Raw genomic sequence first — 21,868 nt, forward strand, 5'->3', positions numbered from 1 at the left:
TTTAACGTGGCAACGCAGCGAATGTGATGGGTACCTTTGCACAGGATGGCCTCCTTTTATTTACCTACTTTGTCACCTTTTTCCCCATTTTTATTTTTATTTTTGGCCACCCTACACGACCCGCTAACACACGTATAAATTCACTGTTCTCCGCAAAAACGGCACAACCAATCATGTCGCACATAGCCCGGCTGGTGCTCTCGTTGGCGGCGGTTGCGCTCGCGCACGCCACCGTGGAGGTGATGAAGGACGTCACCCTTGGCTTCGGAGAGGCGCTCGAGCACTGCAGAGAGAGTGTAAGTTTCAAGAGACTGATAAAGTTTTCTTCATAACCAACAGATCAGAGGTCATCAGTCTAACTGAAAAGTCAGCGAACCCTGGGAAGCACTGGCTCACGAATATATAAACAGAAAATCCCTTTGATGACTTAATTAATTCCCAGAAAGCTGAAAATCGTTTTAATACCCTAAATTTGGTCCTAAATTCGTGTTATTCAAGTTTGCGAAATCCCAGGAGGTTTAAATATTAAAAGGAGAGCTTGAATTTTTGCTCTTTCTCATTTTTTTTTTGCTTTTAGCTCAAAAACGGTACGTCCGACGGAAACTATGTTCCAATCATGATGAAAATGTATATCTGAGGATTTGTACCTTAATATGAATACGTAGTCAAACTTTGTAAAAATGGCGGCCATTTAGATTTTTTTATATTTTAAATCATTTTATAATCATGTTAAAATCCGGATACTTCTTTTCACCAGTGTCTGATCCACAAAACCTTGCTGGTAGCGCCGTTGTAATTGATGATGGGTTTCTTCCACATGGAGTGGTTTAGCAATCCAAAGAAAAATGTAATTCTCAAGGCTATAATTTAGCTTTCTTTCGTGTTTTTTATACAGAGCGGCCTAACAGAAGAGAAAATGGAGGAGTTCTTCCACTTCTGGCACGACGACTTCAAGTTCGAACACCGGGAGCTGGGCTGCGCAATCCAGTGCATGTCCAGGCACTTCAACCTGCTGACTGATGGACAGAGGATGCACCATGAAAACACGGATAAATTCATCAAGTCTTTCCCTAACGGTAATTAAGTGTTAGTAGTTCATACAATCCAGGCAATTCCTGCTCATGGATGGAGACTTCAGGTTCGGGAGCTGGGCTGCGCACTCCAGTGCATGTCCAGGCACTTCAACCTGATGACTGATGGACAGGCACCAGAAGAACCCGGACAACTTCATTAAGTCTTTCCCTAACGGCAATGGTCTATCAGTATTTCATCCAATCTAGGCAATTCCTGCTCATGGACGGAAAGACTTCAACTTCGAAGCTGGGCTGTGCCATCCAGTGCATGTCCAGGTACTGAAGTAGCAGGTTGTAACCTGCTGAATGATAGACAGAGGATGCACCTTGAGAATACGGACAAATTCATTAATTTTTCCCAAACGGTAAGAGAAACTGGCGTATTTAAAAGGGGTAAGTAATGAAACGTATATGTACTTATGGTATATTCCATAGAACATATAAACTCTAATAGTATAATATTTAAAAGTATAACATTCACTAAGAATAACGATTATAACGAATAACAACGAAAATTATAATTTCATAATCAATAATACCCTGTAAGTATACTATCATTTATGATAAAATTCATGTAATATAATGTTGAATTAATATAACTTTAAAAATATATAACAAACATTACCAATAATAATCTAAAAAAGTAATATACTAATAAACGCCTTACAATTCTCCAAAAAAATAAGTCAGTTCAATTAGCTCGCAGTTCACCTAACACGCTCCTCCTCGCTTCGCTCGTCGTCGCACCTATCTATACTCCTGTCAAACAACACTATTTAAAATGTTATTCGACATTTTGATATGTATACTAAATGTAGATTATTTCAAACGGAATTATTTCTTATGCTCGTTAGGCGAAACAATGATATATTTTATGTATGTTATATCATTATGAGCTTATACTTTTTGAAAATAGACAATTCGTACATTATACTTAACGTTATTATACGTTATGAACGTTTGTAAAGTAAAATTATACCAAAAGTGCGTATACGTTTCATGACGCACCCATTTAAAAGTACCCTCAAGAAATACTATACAAGTTTATACTTAGTCATGTTTTTATTAATCCACATGTATTTTATTTTCTTCGTATTTGAAATGAAAAGTAGAGTGTTTAACTCGGGTGAAAAGAATCATTTCAGCCTCGTACTAATTCCACCCTCACTATGTTCGTGCGCCTAACTACCTCGACTGAAATTAATGCCTTGCATCCCTTAGTCAACAAACTACTACTTACATATTACCTTCTCTCTAAAACGCCTAACTACTACCAGATTTTTACCAAAGCTAACATTTAATATCGACAGGTGAGGTGTTATCCAAAACAATGGTAACTCTGATCCACTCCTGCGAGCAGAAGTTCGACGACATGGAAGACCACTGCTGGCGAATACTGCGCATCGCAGAGTGCTTCAAGAGCGGCTGCCAGGAGCGCGGTTTAGCGCCGTCCATGGAAATGATGATGGCGGAGTTTATTATGGAGTCCGAGGTTTAAATCTTTGGAACTTGAGAGGACATTTCTCGACAAATATCAAATTTAATGTCTTCGCTTACCGCGATAGTTGCTAGTGAAATAGGACTGTTTAACGTGTTACATGGATCGCATAATATTCATTTAAAATACGTCCCGTCATTTGGAACCCTTTGCATCGCAGCGTTCGTGTGGAACGGGAGACTGGAGAAAAATATATGCGAAATGTAAAACAGTTTTATTTCATATTGGGTCACCCTTTGGGTCAAAATCATTTTGTCTTGTCTTGTTTCTGACCACTTTGTCACGCTTGTATCTATATCTTCTATCAAATAAAAAAAAAAGTCGAATGCTATATTGCATGTAGATTATATTTAACACGAGATAAATTAAAAACAAAATTTCATTTCATACAAAAAGCTCCACTTCGTCACATTTTTTAGGGATAAAAAACAAGACAGCGAAAAGAATTTCGACCCAAATATCAGAACCCCTAGTGTAAATTTATTCGTTAGCGTGACGTGACGTACGCGTTTACGTTAAGTCTCACTTTGTATGGGATTTAGAAACAGCGCGCCAAGCGGCACGTTTCGGAAACTCAAAACCCCATACAAAATGAGACTTAACGCAAACGCGTACGTCACGTTTCGCTTGTCAATAAATTAACACTAGGAGTACCTGTTGAAGTTCTGGTAAAGTAAATTTTGTTTTTTTTTATTTTATATTCCAGGTAGTTAAATGATGGTTCAGTTGCCCAGTCATTCTCCTCTTTTCCTAATTAGACAAAATGTAGACGATTTTAGTATTTTGGGATATGAACAAAGTTTAAAGCGTTTGAACTTTGTCAAAACGAATATGTAAATGAATGATTGATTTTTAAATTTTGATATTCGTCGACCGAATCCGAATAGCCACTTATTTATTGGCAGTCAATGATGATATAATTTAAATTGGCTTAAATATTACGAAATCATTTTGATTTCATATATTTTGTGCCGTTAAATTTTCTTAACAATATCAGATAGAGGACCAGGGGCGTAGCTACCGCCGTATCTGCCGTATCAATTATACGGGGCCCCTGGGCCACGGGGGCCCCCAACGTGCGTTTTTGTGAGAAATCTTTACCCTTCCTAAGGGCCCCCAAACAAATTTTTATACGGGGCACGCTACGCCACTGTAGAGGACCAACATTTATTTAAAAATAATGCGACTTCGAAGATTTTGATTCACGACCCCAATGCTTGTCCTTAATGGAATATGATCAAATGTAATACCTACAATTTTTAGGTATTCATTTCTTATTTAAATGTATTTTGCAAGAGGCAATGCTGCTAGATTTAATCGTATTATAAGTATTAGGCGCGTGAGCAATACTTTTATTATATTTTACAATTATTATTTAAAAATAAAGTGCATTTTTCTGCGCAATGACACGGCTATGACTTGGTACTGTTAGAAGTAAGTTTATATATTAAGACATAGATAAAATTAAAAGTATTTATATCTAATGCTATGGTTGTTTCATTCTACTTTTTTACGAATACATAATTTTTAAATGATCGCGGGGCCTTATCCTAATCTTAATAAAAAAATTTTATTAAGGTTAGTTTTGTTTTAAAGTAGGTACTTTATTTTAGTTGACTATACCTTTTTTTTAATGTGTGATTTCTAAGGTGAGAAAAAAAAATATTATTTATTGTTTGAGTATTATGGTATTGTATTTTATAATAACGTTATAAGCATTATTTTTTTGTTGTGTTTTACGTGTCAGATAGAATAAAAAAGATTTTTTTGTAGTTTTAAATAAATCAAAAATATAACTTTGACAATAAAACATCTTTTATGACAATAAAATGTTGTTAAAGTCAACGAACGGACTTAACTTAAACAAAATATACTTCCATAAGCGTGTACGGGGTATTCATCTAGATACAATAAGAGTATTTACAGTACATATGGGGCTACTTTATAGCACTAGTGCGAGAAGTAACATATTACGTTACTGTGTCGAACATTTAAAGGGCCATATGTACTGTAAAACGTTGTACGATACATGTGCGAATAGGTAATTCGCAACTCGTGTCGATTTAAAACACTCCCTTCGGTCGTGTTTTAATTTATCGCCACTCGTTTCGAATTTCCTATTTTTCGCACTTGTATCGTAATGTACTATTTTAGAGGCTGTTTCCTGAAAAAAAAACATTAAGTAGATATCCATCTCCAACATCTTTACTTGTATGTATTTGGAAATTAATTAGGTACTTGTTGATTTTATGCCAGATTTTTATTTATTATGATATTATGAAATATTAAACGATACCGTCCAAACTTCAAAATCAACAACAATGCCAATAAGTAAAAATCATGAAAATTAAAAAAAAGACCAAAACATAATAATGTACAGTCACTTCTGAAGACATCGACACGTTCTAAGTGCCAAAAATATGTATACACGACCGTATGGCCCATATATTAGGGTAGTGTATACATATTTCTGGCACTTTGTCCGTATCGATATTTTCAGACGTTAGTTTTTATTTGTTTTTAGTAGTTTATACTAGTTTTTTTTTTTAGATTATGGTGTTAAGGATTTTTAATCAATGATGAAAGCATTGTCCGAATTCAACCATCAATTTCGCAAGGTGTTCTCGTAGGGGATGTAGCTCAGTGGTAGAGCGTTCGCTTTGCATGTGAAAGGCCCCGGGTTCGATCCCCGGCATCTCCAACTTGTGCTTCTCGTATTTTTATTTTAATAATTTATTATTTTATTTTATTTGCAGTCTTATTTACGCAGTATTATTTATTTATCGCCTTATTTGAGATAATTTTAACTAACAAAGAAATAAATTTTAAAATGTAAAGGTACCCACGAACAACCGCTTTTGGTTAGTAACAATATAACAAAACAATTAAAATAATGATTAAGGCTAAAACTAAACGAATATAATTTAATATTAAAAATAACTATAAACGAACAAAAAATTAAAACAACTTATTCATAATTTAATCACTAAAATAACTGAAAATATAATAATTAAGAAAATTAAAAAGTAAAACGAATATGTCTTTGACCCCGACGTGATTTGAACACGCAACCTTCTGATCTGGAGTCAGACGCGCTACCGTTGCGCCACGGAGTCGATGCGTGTATCGATGAATTTCCCTATCACTTCACTGGACTTAGACACTAGCGCCCCAAGTGGAGATTTGGTAAGTTAAACATAAAACAGTTCATTAACTTTTTTATTCTTTAGCAAGAGTTTACTTATAGTTTTATATATCTCTGATAATAAATAACTAAACTTCGACAAAACTTTATTTAATTTACATTGTAAAAAAAATATTTAAATTAACCAGATTCTCACTATTCACCTCATGGTTTAGGTAGGGTAAAAACTATGAAATAGAGAAGTGGTCATTTATTATAATGCATTTTGTGGATATTTTATTACTTACCTGAACATTATTTCGAAATAACGGAAATAAGGTTGTTTTTATTTATTTATTTTAGATTTTTTTTTATTGAATTTAATAATAGTTATGGTAATTTATTATAATGCATTTTTTTGTAAATTTCATTACTTACCTAAACATTATTTGGAAATAACTGAAATAAGGTTGTTTTTATTTATTTATTGTAGGTTATTTTTTTATTCAATTTAATACTAATTATGGTAATTTATTATAATGCATTTTGTGTCAATTTTATTCCTTACATAAACATTATTTCGAAATAAAGGAAATAAGGTTGTTTTTATTTATTTTAGGTTATTTTTCTAATTTAGTATTAATTATGCCCGTGGTTGCATTCCACGTGGGTGGGTGGTTGCATTAACTCTGTGTTATAAACACCATTAATTTCACCTAAATCAGTTGAGAAATAGTTGATAATGTAATAGTTAGTTAAGCATGAAAAGGTAATAGTTGATACTGTAAATAGCTAGGTATACAGGGTGGAAAAATTAAATGTGCCGTGGAGTGAAAGTCCCTGAAAACCTTATATTAGCTGTTTTTTCTTAAAGAAAACATTATTTTTTTTAAGAAATAAAACGGCATTCAAATAGTTTTTACAATTTGCTTGTCTAAAATTATTCTTGTGTACTAAATTGGATTGTATGGATATTTTGTACGACAGACGAGTGTAAGCCCTAATGTTTCTTACGGACATTTTATCATTAACAATTAATTATCGACTAGTGGAATAAAAAACGAGTATTCATTATTTGGAATTTTAAGTAGTCGGTTCGATTCCCGAGCGAGACAAGCGAATTTAAAAGATCTTTGAATGCAGTTTTATTTCTTTTTTAAAATAAAAGAATGTGTCCCCTAAGTAAAATGCGCTAACTTAGCTAACTTGATACCCCACTTCCAGGCACAGATCTTATTCGCTCTCAGTCGTAAGCTCATTGCCCCCCAACACCAAACGGGTTTCATGTCCAATTCTTTCACTGTCCAGACAATCAGACTTTGGAATGTTCTCCAACTCTCTATCAGACAAGCGCAGACCAAATTCACATTCAAGCGCATGTTGCGCAAGTAACTATTTCCTTGAAAAACGTTCTTCACCATCAACTTAATAATTAACACTTGGTATAAATATGTATGTATGTTTATTTGTATTAATTATATATGTAAGTTTATTAATATATAGTTTATATTCATATAATTATAGTCTTGGTTACAAATTCATTTGCTTTAAAAGACACTGCACCTATTTAATCTTTCTGGTTTTACCCATTGGTTGACTGGTAGAGAATGCCTTAAGGCATTAAGTCTGACATTTGTACCTTCATGTATTGTGCAATAAAGATTAAATAAATAAATAAATAACCTATAGTTTTGAGGTACTTTCCCTCCAGGGCCCATACATTTTTTCCACCCTGTATATATTATTAGTATTGGACATAAATGGCCATTTTATTCTACGGGATAGGGAATAGTTTTCCAAGTATTTTATTTACCTTATAGCGATTGTAAATTCTTTGCCATAAAATATAATATGTAACCGCGCCCGGCAAAACGTCCCACTTTGTCGCTTCCCATAAGGACGAGAATTGCTTGTATCTTTATACGAATAACCTGTCAAGGCGTCCTTATGGCAAGCGAGAAAGTGAGACGTTTTGCCGGTCGCGGTCACATTTATTTTATTGGTTGGTATACTTTGTGTTTTTGTTTAAAGTCCGTTAATTTCAAGGATGCATTTCTGAGTTTAAATTAAGTAACTTTCCCAAAAATACCGGTTTTCTAATCTACTCTATTCTGGAGATGATTTTATTTTTATCTGATAAGGCTCTACGAGCGTGTACTCTTGCCTTAGGGCCTGTTTACATTTCGATTAGTGGCAAGCGACAAAGTGACATTTTACTGGCTGCGTCACAATGTGGGTATATATTTATGGCCGATTTGTAGTTGCAAAAAACAATAAAGATTTACTGAAACCCGAATCTTGTCTGAATTTCACGGTATTTAATACATTTATTATTTGATTCGTCACGCAGAGCAAAACGCTGTTATATAAAATTAATACATTGAATGAATTATCAAATCTTGTTTTATCAATGTAGGTAATACAATTTAGAAACTGTGTGTACAGTCAGCATCAATAGTAGCGGATGAAACAACGCGCCAAAAGCATCTGACATCCCGGATAACTTTTCCTAATATAGATAAATTTCTAAAATTCACGTTCAATAGTATGTATTTTACTGTCTTATTTGTTCCATATTAAAGACATCACTTTTTGTTAAGCCGTTACAGAATGGTAGATACTTATGAAGCGTTATTTGATCCGCTACCACAGAATAACTAATAGTACTACCGCCGCTACTTTTGATGCTGACTGTACAACTATTAGAGACTTCATCTCGTGTTGCAAAATTCAATATTTAGTGACACAGTGTCACACAAAGTGCTGAGAAACTTAAACTAATACTGCGTATTTAAATTTAAAAAATAAAATAAAATAATGTAAAATAAACCTGAATTTTAGAGTAGGTATTTTAAGACGGAAAGTGTGATACAACTTAAAACTGATTTTTTGGAGCCTTCAATCGCAAATGGAGTTCTACATATATATCCTGCTTCTAGCCATGACTGCAACTTTACCCTCATTAGCTAAAAACCAAGAATATCCCAGCATCCCCACCATGATATATCCTAATAAAAAAGTACTACGTTCTCTCTTCACATACCCTCATCCGGAGTATTGGCGGCCACTAACTCCTGAGCAGTTGAAGGAACACGAATATGAGCATCACCTACTGCAGCCTATAATGTATACCGTCAAGGATGAACGGCCTTACAACCACGGGAATTATCCAGTGAACTGTTATTTTACATATTCTGGGACAAATATAGTGAAAACTTGTGCATAAATACAATACAATTTGTACATATTTATATTTTTACGTGACTGTACAAGTATAAATATGTATCATGAACAGACATAGAAGTTTTTGTGGCAAAAACGAGTGCTTGAGAAAATGAAACATCAACAAATAATAACATAGATAAGTCATGCAGTCATAGATTAATTCAATTCAATTCAATTCAGAAAATAAATTCCATATACCATTACATTAAAATACAATATAAATTAGGATAAAAATTAAAATTAAATATGTTAGTAACAATGGGTAAATCCTTAAGAAACTATGATAATAATAAATTGGCTTAAAAAATTATTATTTCCCCGCTGTGGTATGGAGCTGCATCCATCGCCTCAGCTCAGTATCGGGGAGTCCCACCTCTCGGCCAGCGTTTGTAGGATGGTATTCGTTAATAATTAAAAGATGTAATTCTACTTGCTGGAATTTACCGGGAAATTTCAAGAATGCAAACCAATTACAAATCCGGTCATTATTTCTTTATTAGATATATTAAGTGTGTTAAAGTAAAAACGTAAACTGTATTATATAGTGTTAAAAAATATAAATACCAATGGGTGTATCAAAGAAGATATCGAACGTGTTGTGTATTTCGCGGTCGCTATCTTTTTATACAATTTTGAAAATATCTATAACGTTAATATGTAACATGGATAATAGACATGTCGATATTTGGTTTTTTAAATCACTTTATTTTGCCACGAAAACTGTCTGTTTATGAATTTGTAAAAATATAAATATGTTTAAATGTATATATGTATTTTTTTTTTTTTAGGATTACCAACAGATAATACATCTTACATGCTCTTAAATCTATATGACAATCAGGACTGATGCTTATCTAATTATAGGTAACCACATCTTATATAAGTGTCTTCTACCAGTGAACATGCAGTAATCTTACGGTTAAATTAATTAGTACCAGTACATTACATTAACTAATGCTATTCGTACAACTAGGATGATGGTAAATAAATAAATAAATAAATAAATATTATAGGATTGACTAAGTCCCACAGTAAGCTCAATAAGGCTTGTGTTGATTTAAATAGTTGATAACAATTATGAACTACTTATATACAAATATTTTATTGACTATTTATTACGTGTTATTTATTCTTTTTATTTTACTCCTTTTTTTGATGGTAATTATTTTAATTAATTGTGATTTAACTGACGTACTTATTAATATTACACATATGACATGTAAAAATTTAATTTTATGAAGAAATGTATATGAAATATGAAATATATACATAAAATTCATTTTTTTTTTCTATACAAACTATGTAGTGACACAGCGAGACGCAAAGCGCTAGTAAACTAAACTAAAACTGCACGTTTATTTTAAAAGCCGGACAAGTGCGAGTCGGACTCTCCCACCGAGGGTTCCGTACTTCAGTATTTCTTGTTATAGCGGCAACAGAAATATGTACATCATCTGTAAAAATTTCAACCATCTGGCTATCACGGTTCATGAGATACAGCCTGGTGACAGACGGGCAGACAGACGGACGGACAGCGGAGTCCTAGTAATAGGGTTCCCTTTTACCCTTTGGGTACGGAACCCTAAAAATAAACACATAGTGTAAAATAAACGTGAAGTTTCCAGTACTTGTAAGAAGACGGAAAGATGAGTACCATGGAAATCTATTTACATGTCATAAGTCAAACTAAGATAAGTTATTGGCAGCGATTTTAACAGCCCAAACAGTGGAAGTGTTATTTTAAACATCAAACGTCTATGAAATTACTTAACACTTGCACAGGCCGGACTATCAAAATCACTGCCAACTTAGCTTGGTCTGACTCTATTCCTGCTACTTCTGGTCATGTCTATCGTAACGCGTGTATTTTTACCATCACTGGCTAAAAACCAAGAAAATCCCTGATAAAACGTTCCTTGATAAAACAAGACATTCGTCGCCGCTTTACTGCGAATGCGAATCGGGCGGAATGAACACAATGAACGTCATAATCGGACGTTCATTGTGTTCATTCGGCCCGATGCGAAGAATGAGATACGATAAAGATAAGTTCTGGTTTAGATAGGTTCTCATTTATATATCGTTTGTACGTCGTATAATTGACAGAAGTAGCTCGTATCGGGCAAACAATTTCACTTTGACGTTAGAAATATCGTAGACAGATCTTATTGGGATCACAGCGGAATCGAAATAAACGTCAATTTTGGCATGTCGTTTAGCTATCTATCTTTTAAAGATCTTTGCAAGATTTTAAACGTGTCTTAATCATTCTTCGAATCGGGCCGAATGTATCAAGGAGTTCAAGGACTACTAACTACTTACAGTTAACTATTGACATATAAATCTAAGGACGGGCCCTACGGACAATAAGAATGGGGCCAGTACAGCGGTGTCACGCACACGAATTCGAGCCAATCCTGCAGTCTAACGCCACAACGCGATTGGTTGATGAGTTCGCATCACGCGCGCGATTGCTCGCAACTAGTTGCGTTTGACTACTTGACTGCACGATTGGCTCGAATTCGAGAGTGAACGCCTTTCTTAGTGCCTGTAAAATCCGTCCTTAGATATACGAGGATATTTATATGATAAGCAGTCTCCGTAGCCTATGTACGCCTGCAACTACCCCCCCCCCCCACCCTTTAAGCTCTGGCAACCTTACTCACCGGCAGGAACACAACACTATGAGTATGTCAATGCAGTTAACACGTTCTGAGATCACCTTAACCATAGAGAAATAAATAATAAATAAATTATAGGACATTATTACACAAATTGACTAAGTCCCACAGTACCTAAGCTCAATAAGGCTTGTGTTGAGGGTACTTAGACAACGATATATATAATTATTTATAAATACTTAAATACATAGAAAACACCCATGACTCAGGAACAAATATCCATTGCTCATCACACGAATACATGCCCTTACCTGGATTTGAACCCGGGACCATCAGCTTAGTAGGCAGGGTCACTACCCACTAGGCCAAACCGGTCGTCAAAATGAGAAATGAGAAGTAATAGAGTGTTCACTCCATACATCAGTTTTGGTACCAAAATAATTATTATATTCGCAGTCGACATCTAGCATCAAGTAGCGGAACTCTCAGTACTGCTACTCGACAATAGATATCGCGGCAAACAAAAAGTCTAATGCTCAACGATTTTCAGCTAATATTATAACCAGAGTAAGTGTAGGAGTTGAAAATAGAGTTCCGGTTACTCTGGTTATAATATTAGCTGAAAATCGTTGAGCATTAGACTTTTTGTTTGCCGCACTCTATTACTTCTTATTTATCTATACCTTAAGAGGCTGTCAACACCCAATGTCCTTGAAATTGATGTTACTTAAACAGTTTTTTAAGAAAGACTATTTGTTTTAGTCAAGTAAGAAAAATATATGTTCATATTAATTATATTTCAAAGACCGTGGTCGTACTCGATACACGATTGGACGAAATCGGCTCGATAGAAAATAATTGCAAAGATTGGTCTTAAAATCACAATTAAACGGTTTTATGTCTTTATTGTTTTGACTTATGGGTCTGCAATTAAAATCACAATTTCAAAATATTTATATCTAAACCGTGGTCGAGTTAAATATTACACTAATAATCCACTTTTTTTTATTTAAATATTTTTCTTATTATTCCCTTGCCCAGGCCCAGCAACATGCGACAGTGCTATCTCATTTACTCCGATACAAATAGACAGTGTGCGCGCTTTAGGTATTGACTGCCTCTTAACCTATTAATCTTTTAAGCGTCCTCGTGATAATCGCGAGTTGCGTTACGTTTGTGGCTTGGAAAGTCCCGCCCGCATCGACGCCTGCGCAGCTCACTCCGATTTACCTTAAACAATCACTGTTAGGGGTATATTTTCCTAAAACTTGTTATAATCTTCTTCCTCGCGGTGTCCCCGCATTTTGCCACGCCTCATGGGAGAGCCTGGGGTCCGCTTGACATCTAATCCCAAGATTTGGCGTAGGCACTAGTTTTTACGAAAGCCATTGCCATCTGCCCTTCCAACCTAGGTAAACTAGGCCTTGTTGGGATTAGTCCGGTTTCCTCACGATGTTTTCCTTCACCGAAAAGCTAGTAGTAAATATCAAATGACATTTCGTACAGTTCCGAAAAACTCATTGGTACGAGCCAGGGGTTGAACCTGCGACCTCCGGATTGCAAGTCGGACGTCATATCCACTCGGCTATCACCGCTTACAAAGCCACACCGCTATAAGAGTTTATATGACAATTTAGTCTTTAAGAGGCTGTCAATACCTAAAGCGCGCACACTGTCTATTTGTATCGGAGTAAATGAGATAGCACTGTCGCATGTTACTGGGCCTGGGCAAGGGAATAATAAGAAAAATATTTAAATAAAAAAAAGTGGATTATTAGTGTAATATTTAACTGGACCACGGTTTAGATATAAATGGTTTGAAATTGTGATTTTTAATTGCAGACCCATAAGTCAAAACAATAAAGACATAAAACCGTTTAATTGTGATTTTAAGACCAATCTTTGCAATTATTTTCTATCGAGCCGATTTCGTTCAATCGTGTATCGAGTACGACCACGGTCTTTGAAATATAATTAATATGAACATATATTTTTCTTACTTGACTAATACAAATAGTCTTTCTTAAAAAACTGTTTAAGTAACATCAATTTCAAGGACATTGGGTGTTGACAGCCTCTTAAATGTGGTCAGGAATACACTGAAAATCTTTCGGATGTCATACACGCAGTCGCGGCGTCCGCATAATTGCTTATATCGTTTTACGGCCCACAACAAATGGAGAATGGGCTCAGCTGATATATATGTAGTAAACACCTCTATAATGGAACAGGCACCAGTAATGGTATGGTATAGAGAAATCCTGTAAAACAAGTATTTACCATCAGTTGTTAATCGCTGGCGACATTTTACCATAAACATGAGCCAAAGAGCTTATGTTTAATTTTTCATTGATATTTGTTAGTTTGAAAATGAATGGGGCCATACATCCCATGACTGGAGCAAAAAACCGCGGTTTTAATTGGTTAATAATATTGAAACCAATTGCAGTAGCTTTCATTAAATACATAGAAAACATAAAGGGCGATATATGATCATGTGGCCTCCGAACGGACATAAAATTGTTAATTATACCTATTCCTTGAAACAAGAAATCACAACAATAAGGAAAATATCCTATTTATTTCCTTCCTCTTCAAACCAAAATAACTCTCGCATGTTCACTTTTACTCCCGTTGTTAGATTACGCTGATACTGCTTTCTTGGACCTTAGTGAGGAGTTACTGGACAAACTCGAGCGATTGCAATATATTTGTATTCGATACATTTTCGGCCTACGTAAGTTTGATCAAGTATCCCAGTTTCGATCTCAGCTTGGCTGGCTTCCGATTCATCGTCGACGAGAAGTGCATGTCCTATCATTGCTTTTCAATGTTCTATTTAATCCTGCTTCGCCACCTTACCTTTCCGAAAGGTTTAGTTATTTAGCTGCTGGTAGTGGTCTTCGCCTTCGATCAAGCACCAATCTTTTACTCACGAATCCTTCCAATACGACGCGCACATACAAGAAATCCTTTACTGTCCATGCCGTCAAGTTATGGAACGAGATTCCAGTGTCCGTGAGGCAATCCCAATCTGTAGCATCACTCAAGGAGAAGCTTAAAAAATTGTGGTTTTCCGATACTTTGGTTACGATTTCCTAGTTCCATTGAGTACTTCTACTTTTTTTAATTTCCTTTACTTTTCTGGTTCGAATTCATATTTATTTATATTATATATTGAATATTTGAAGCGCTGGTGGCCTAGCGGTAAGAGCGTGCGACTTGCAATCCGGAGGTCGCGGGTTCAAACCCCGGCTCGTACCAATGAGTTTTTCGGAACTTATGTACGAAATATCATTTGATATTTCCCAGTCGCTTTTCGGTGAAGGAAAACATCGTGAGGAAACCGGACTAATCCCAACAAGGCCTAGTTTATCCTCTGGGTTGGAAGGTCTGATGGCAGTCGCTTTCGTAAAAACTAGTGCCTACGCCAAATCTTGGGATTAGTTGTCAAGCGGACCCCAGGCTCCCATGAGCCGTGGCAAATGCCGGGACAACGCGAGGAAGAAGAAGAAGAAGAAGATATATTGAATATTTATTTATTTTTATTTATATATATATATATATATATATATATATATATGTATGCATTATTTTATGGTTATTTTTCTATCTATGTATATTTGTATCAATGTGTATTCAAAACGTGCATTTCATTAATTTCAGTGATTGTACACTTTTGTTTGTGTTTGTCATTCATTCACCGTTACTTCTGTTTTACTCATTTCCTCAAAGGTTAACTGGAAGAGATCCCATACAGGGATAAGTTCGCCTTTGTTGTATTTAATTTACTCTGTAACTGTGTTATCCCTGTTTTTATTTCTATGTACAATAAAGTATATACATACATACATACATAAAATATTCGTTAATGGATAATAACAATACTTAGATTAATTCATTTTCATATCATACATTTTCACAGAAAGAAAAAAAAAGTACGTATAAATGACCTTGTCAGGATTTGAACCCGGGACCATCGGCTTCATAGTAAGGGTTACTACCCTAGCCAGACAGCTCATCAAACTTCTTTAATTAACCGAAGCGTTAGCGAAGGTCTCCATTTTAGCTCGGGCACTTTGATATCGTAAGTCCGGAGACAAAATTCATAATTCAAAAATTTATTCTGCAAGTAGGCCTCAAGGGCTCTTTTACAAGTCAGTACAACATTATAGTAACATCATATAGTGACATGAAAAATACATAACAACATTTATATATACAACAGCCAATACCTGGGTAAACATTACATTATAATAATCTTAAAATAAATAATTACTACAATATAATAGAGATGTATAGTCTCTATGGTTAAAAATACATTAAATCTGGAGATGTAAAAGGTCCCCAATGTCAGAGTACTAATACTAATAAGATTTGGAGGTGTAAAGACATGGAGCTAATCTAATGATGTACAGTCGAAGAAATTGATTCTTTAGCAGTTTGCGGTTCAAGTAAATTTGGTTGTCTACAAGTTGCTAAGAGCTGTCCAATGTAAAGTGAACCGTAAACTGCTAAAGAATGAATTTCCTCGACCGTACATAGGAGGTGGCCCTCACTACGCTCAGGATTCAACTAACCATTAAATAAGTCACATACAAGCCTACGGATTATCCCGATGAAGATTGTAATGATCATTTTTCACATTTTTAGAGCTCCGCACAAAACGGTCTTGCAAATCGGTTAAATTCGTTTTTCTCAAAGACAGTTTTACGTTGGTACCTAAAATTTGAAACAGTTATAGCTAGTACAGTCAGCATCAATAGTAGCTGATGAAACAACGCGCCAAAAGTATCTGACATCCCAGATAACTTTTCCAAATATAAATAAATTTCTAAAATTCACATACAAAAGTATATCTTTTACTGTCTTTGTTGTTCTATATATAAGACATCACTTTTTGTTAAGCTGTTACAGAATGGTAGATACTTATGAAGCGTTATTTGATGCGTTACTTTTGATGCTGACTGTACCATCAGTCATCACTAATACTGTGAATAAGTCAAAACTGCTTATTTCTCATTTTAGGGGGAAATTTAGGGGATTGAGAGGGGTAGACAAAATTGTATTTTGATTAACGGGTTGACGAATTTATCTATCGTCATATCCCCTTGAAGCGAACTAAAATGAGAACATTTTAGGGGGAAATTTAGGTAATTGAGAGGGGTAGACCGAATTTTCAAAATAAAATTTAATTAATGGGTTGACGAATTTATCTATCGTCATATCCCCTTAAAGCGAACTAAAATGAGAACATTTTAGGGGAAAATTTAGGGAATTGAGAGGGGTAGACCGAATTTTCAAAATGAAATTTAATTAAGGGGTTGACGAATTTATCTATCGTCATATCCCCTTAAAGCGAACTAAAATGAGAACATTATAGGGGAAAATTTAGGGAATTAAGAGGGGTAGACCGAATTTTCAAAATAAAATTTAATTAAGGGGTTGACGAATTTATCTATCGTCATATCCCCTTAAAGCGAACTAAAATGAGAACATTTTAGGGGGAAATTTAGGGAATTGAGAGGGGTAGACCAAATTTTCAAGATAAAATTTAATTAAAGAGTTGAGGAATTTATCTATCGTCATATCCCCTTAAAGCGAACTAAAATGAGAACATTTTAGGGGGAAATTTAGGAGATTGAGGGGTAGACCGAATTTTCAAAATAAAATTTAATTAAGGGGTTGAGGAATTTATCTATCGTCACAGCCCCTTAAGGCGAACGATTGTTCTGCTCGTGTTATTTTATGGGTCTCCATAACGGAAGTTGCTGTGTGCTCGATTATCTCCGCGGTGACCGCGACCCTCACAAGTCATCGGATAACCCGATGACGAATTTGTTTTGATGATTCGTCAAATCGAAGTTATGCATTCAAATCATCAGATACGTCGGTTTTAATAGCTGTTCAAGAGGTCAACGTTACAATGTACAGTCACGGACTTTGCTATGCCATTTACCCCCTTATTCATAAACGTGTACTAAAGTTACGATGCCGCTGATCATCGTTTGTCCCTTTCCGACATATTGGTATGATGGAAAGGGACAAACGATGATCAGCGGCAACGTAACTGTAGTACACGTTTATAAGGGGGTTAGAGTTTACATAGACATTTCATACCGATAGTAAGTAAGTATATTAATAACCAAATAAGCTTGAACCCTAAATAAATCAGCAATTAAAGTCCCTGACAGTACTGTAGTCACTTTATAAATAAATAAATAAATATTATAGGACATTATTACACAAATTGACTAAGTCTCCCACAGTAAGCTCAATAAGGCTTGTGTTGAGGGTACTTAGACAACGATATATATAATATATGAATATTTATAAATACTTAAATACCTAGAAAACACCCATGACTCAGGAACAAATATCCATGCTCATCACGCCAAATAAATGCCCTTACCAGGATTTGAATCCGGGACCATCAGCTTCGTAGGCAGGGTCACTACCCACTAGGCCAAACCGGTCGTCAAAGTCTATAAAGTGATCTAGTATGGCAGGCTACTACTTTACTATTTTTTAAGCCCACCTACTCTAAATGCCATATTTTCAAAGAAAGACGTTGCAGTGAACGGCCCAATTCGAACAATGCTTATAAAAGGTCACAGCGAACCGATACCGATTTGTCAGTGTCAAAAGTTTTGACACTGACGGTATCGTATTGCGGTGACATCTTATAAGCATTGTTTGAATTGGATTGATAGTGTCCGTGTATCGGTGGCGACGCACGTGTGTGCAGAATAATCTTGACTCGTCTTTTTGACATGGCTTGTTTTGATGACTTGTCAAATAAAGACGTAATTCAAACCATTTTCAATCGTCATTCAAGAGGTCAACGATACAAAGTCAGCTTGAACACTGAACTCTAGCGGTCATCTATCACACTGTAGATGCGGATACTGACGTGCGGATCCGCATTATAGGGGCATTGGGCATCCAAACGTATATTTCGTACAGTTTTGTTTACGATATGACTTACTTGACTTAGTCCTACGTACCCTAGGTGGGGCAGAGGGCGTCCACAGTGCGCCGCCATCGCGTTCTGTCTTGGGCTGCGTGCTTCGCGTCAAGCCATGATAGCCCGATTGCTGTCAACACGGATGCCACTGAGCGCCAGGACTGTTTGGGACTTTGTTTACGATATAGGGGTCAAAAAAGCAGCTGAATCGTCTGATGATAAGCGGTCACCATTGCCCATAGACAACTAGAGGTGTTGTAAGTGCGTTGCCGGCATATAACACGAGAGTAAGCTCTTAACTTTTTTTTCTTTTCTTGAAATTTTCTGCAGCGTTTTAGCCGACAGTAACATGCAAAGAAACTCCTATATCGCATCGTGTTTGTAAAGGGGCCCAGTTCGCCGGACAATACCGACCTGTCAATTATTTTTTTATTCGCGGTTGTCAGCTTTTGCGAATAACTGACAGGGCAATATCGTCCGGTCCCTTTAGGGACAACGATAGATAATTTCGTGGAATGCTTCTGTGAAAATCGCCTTATATCTGCTTCTAGATTTATCATTCAGTAACTGGTTGACGTAACTGGTGACCGAAGAGCTTGCGGCTTCCTCGCACAACGTATCAGTATTGCGATACAACGAAGAAATGCCGCCAGCATCCTTGGTACAATGCGATGGCCTATTTTAGATATAAGCTAGTTATAGTAATCATCTGTATATATCCATTATGTATATTGTTATTGTAAATAAATGATAATGAAATCATTCAGTTGCATTTTATTAGTTATTATCTTTTAAGGTACTTATATGAAGCTCGTGTAAGCACAGAACAAATAATAGTACTAAGTAATCTACTAATGTACTCGTAGTGTGAGTAATACTAATAAATGTTATCTTGCGCAACCTGTGATAACCCCGCTCGACGTAATTACTAGATATCATAAATTCTAAAGATCTAAGTAGCATGCAGTTTGTTTGTCAAACAGTTCTAATGCCAACTCCACATGCTTGGCAAACAACGGCAAACAGCAACCACCAAACAACAGACACGCGGATGTTTGTGTGTTTTGTTTTGTGTTTGCTAGTGATCGGCATCGGTGTCGGTTGTTTGTACAAATCAAAGGGGTGTTCGACAAACTGGCACTTTCGCCAAGCTTGGGGATGCCGTGTTTGTGTTGGGTGGTGTTTGGTATGTTTGGTGTTTGGAGCAAACACCAAGCATGTAGAATCGGCATAAAAACTCGACATATGATCGAGTCAGACCGAGAATGAAACATATATCTATTTTTTCCTTGTATTGGAAAATTTCATCCGTTAGTCATTAAAAAAAAAAAAGATAAACGTACGTGTCACAAACGTAATTTTAATATTAATAGAAAACCATTTTACTCTATCAAAGTGTATTGCTCACCCGTTATTGTATAATCCTTGCTATACCGGTTAAGTATACATGTACGAAATTGTAATAGTCATGTTTAACATTATTATTTAAGGCTGTTACTAACACTTATATGGGTTATGCCTGAATTAAATGTTTTTTTTTTTAATTTTTTTTTTAATTATTTATTGGATCAATTTCTAAGAACTAATTTTAAAGTATTGCTAGTATTTTAAAAGATAGAAGGTAAGAAAGTCGGGTGTCCCTTTCTGTGAGACATTCAGTAGCTTAATCTTGTAAGTTGTATACCGTTGGCTTTTAACATATAAAATAAAATCCACTTAGTCGTAGACTATAAAAAAGCTCGTAAATTATCTTCGAGGCATTTTTACGTATTTTAACATGGTGACCACTTTTAATTTAATAACCATTAATTTTCACTGAACATACATGAAATGCGCGGGAGTCTTAAGATCATTGACCTTTCTTTGATCTAGGTACTGAATACACCCTGACATGAGATTTATAGCTGAAACAATTAAAAGGAAATGGAAAGCATTTCCATCATAAACCACCAACCAATATAGCAGCAAAAACCCACTGATCTAATTCCTGGAAAATGCGGGCTTTGACACGTGTTTGACATCTAATATAAGAAGCAATCGACGCGTTCGACGATCAGTTTACAAACAGACGCAACGTCGGTTGCACCACACAGTCTGCCACCATTATAATATTCGCTGTTATATGAGAAGTATCATAGTTTCATAGTCAGTGGATTGCAGTTAAAACTTGTCCTTAAAAATGCGTGTTTGTTTGTTATTTCTGCTTCTCGGCTGCGCTTACGGCGCGCCTAAAGACAGACACGTGTCAGATTATAGTAGGAAACATAAAGAAAACTGTGCAACAGGCGTTGGTTGTGGAGTGGGTTCCAGCGGACTGTTGAATAGTGACTCGAACGATGGACACATAAAAGGTTTCAACTCAGAGGATAATACAGCTTATGGATTGGAGTTTCAGAAAAGTCCTAAAGATTCAGAAGACCACACTTCAGCAGCGTTTATGCAGTCATCCAGCGATTCTGTGCTGGATAATCAACAAACATTAGCATACGGAACACACGATCAAGTTCCAAATTATAGACAGATCCAGGATTCAAGACGAAGTCGCAAACGCATCGTAGTCGCATCGCCGCCGCCGTGTCAACGCCGTCCGGGGGTGCTGTGCACCTCAGATGTTTATGAGTTCGTGCTGTATGGGGACAACGCTCGCACCAGTCGGTAGCTGTCGTACCCATGTGTGCTGAGTTGCGTAATAAATGAAGATAATGTTCTTAGAACTAAACCTAAGTATAGTGGAAGAGGCAGAATAAGATGAAATCACTAGAATAATCTAGTGAAGAGTAAAGCGAAGTAGAAGTAGATTCTAGTGAAATAAAGCAAAAATGATAATATTCATCACTTTGGGCGAGATACAAAGTCACACCCCGGGCACCTCTATCGAATTTCCTTCCAAATGTTCGTGCTCATAAGAGGCTATGAATTATATTTTAATGTACTTGTTCTATGTGTAGATACATAATAAGTATCTATAAAATTAGAGGTAAAGTAATCAGCAGGTGAATAATGCACTTGATGATTGTAGGTACCTGGATGAAGACGCGATTTAATAAGTGTGTCACAAGTTGTGATAATTTCAATTAATTAATAGCAAAAATTGTTGTTTACTTTTAGGGTTTATATTATAGACACATAGAAACATCTTAGGTACTATTCACTATTATAATAACCTACTACTATGTTTTTAACTTATCTTCAAAATTTGGAAACCATTTTTTACTACTTGCATACCATTACCAGTGTAAGATATGTGACGATTAAATTAAGCTCCTATTATGTTTTGATTTTGGTAATAGTGTATGTTCAGTACCATTAACATTAGATTATAATGAGAGAGACTGATTATCAATATAATATTAGTGTATT

General features: G+C 35.6%; 1 protein-coding gene and 2 non-coding genes across 3 annotated transcripts; 2 read left to right on the forward strand and 1 right to left on the reverse strand.

Moving 5' to 3' along the window:
- The first annotated feature begins 135 nt into the window (after positions 1-135).
- LOC133528006 (general odorant-binding protein 1-like) lies at positions 136-4,058 on the forward strand. The gene is made up of 3 exons (XM_061865245.1): positions 136-296; positions 896-1,076; positions 2,384-4,058. The coding sequence occupies exons 1-3, from the start codon at positions 174-176 to the stop codon at positions 2,569-2,571; spliced, it is 492 nt and encodes a 163-aa protein (XP_061721229.1). The 5' UTR covers positions 136-173; the 3' UTR covers positions 2,572-4,058.
- A 1,142-nt stretch (positions 4,059-5,200) lies between these two features.
- Trnaa-ugc (transfer RNA alanine (anticodon UGC)) lies at positions 5,201-5,272 on the forward strand. Its single transcript has one exon. It is a non-coding gene; the product is annotated as a tRNA-Ala (tRNA).
- A 343-nt stretch (positions 5,273-5,615) lies between these two features.
- Positions 5,616-5,687, reverse strand: Trnaw-cca (transfer RNA tryptophan (anticodon CCA)). Its single transcript has one exon. It is a non-coding gene; the product is annotated as a tRNA-Trp (tRNA).
- Positions 5,688-21,868: the final 16,181 nt, after the last annotated feature.

This window comes from Cydia pomonella, chromosome 18 (genome assembly GCF_033807575.1).
Source record: "Cydia pomonella isolate Wapato2018A chromosome 18, ilCydPomo1, whole genome shotgun sequence".
NCBI lineage: Eukaryota > Metazoa > Arthropoda > Insecta > Lepidoptera > Tortricidae > Cydia > Cydia pomonella.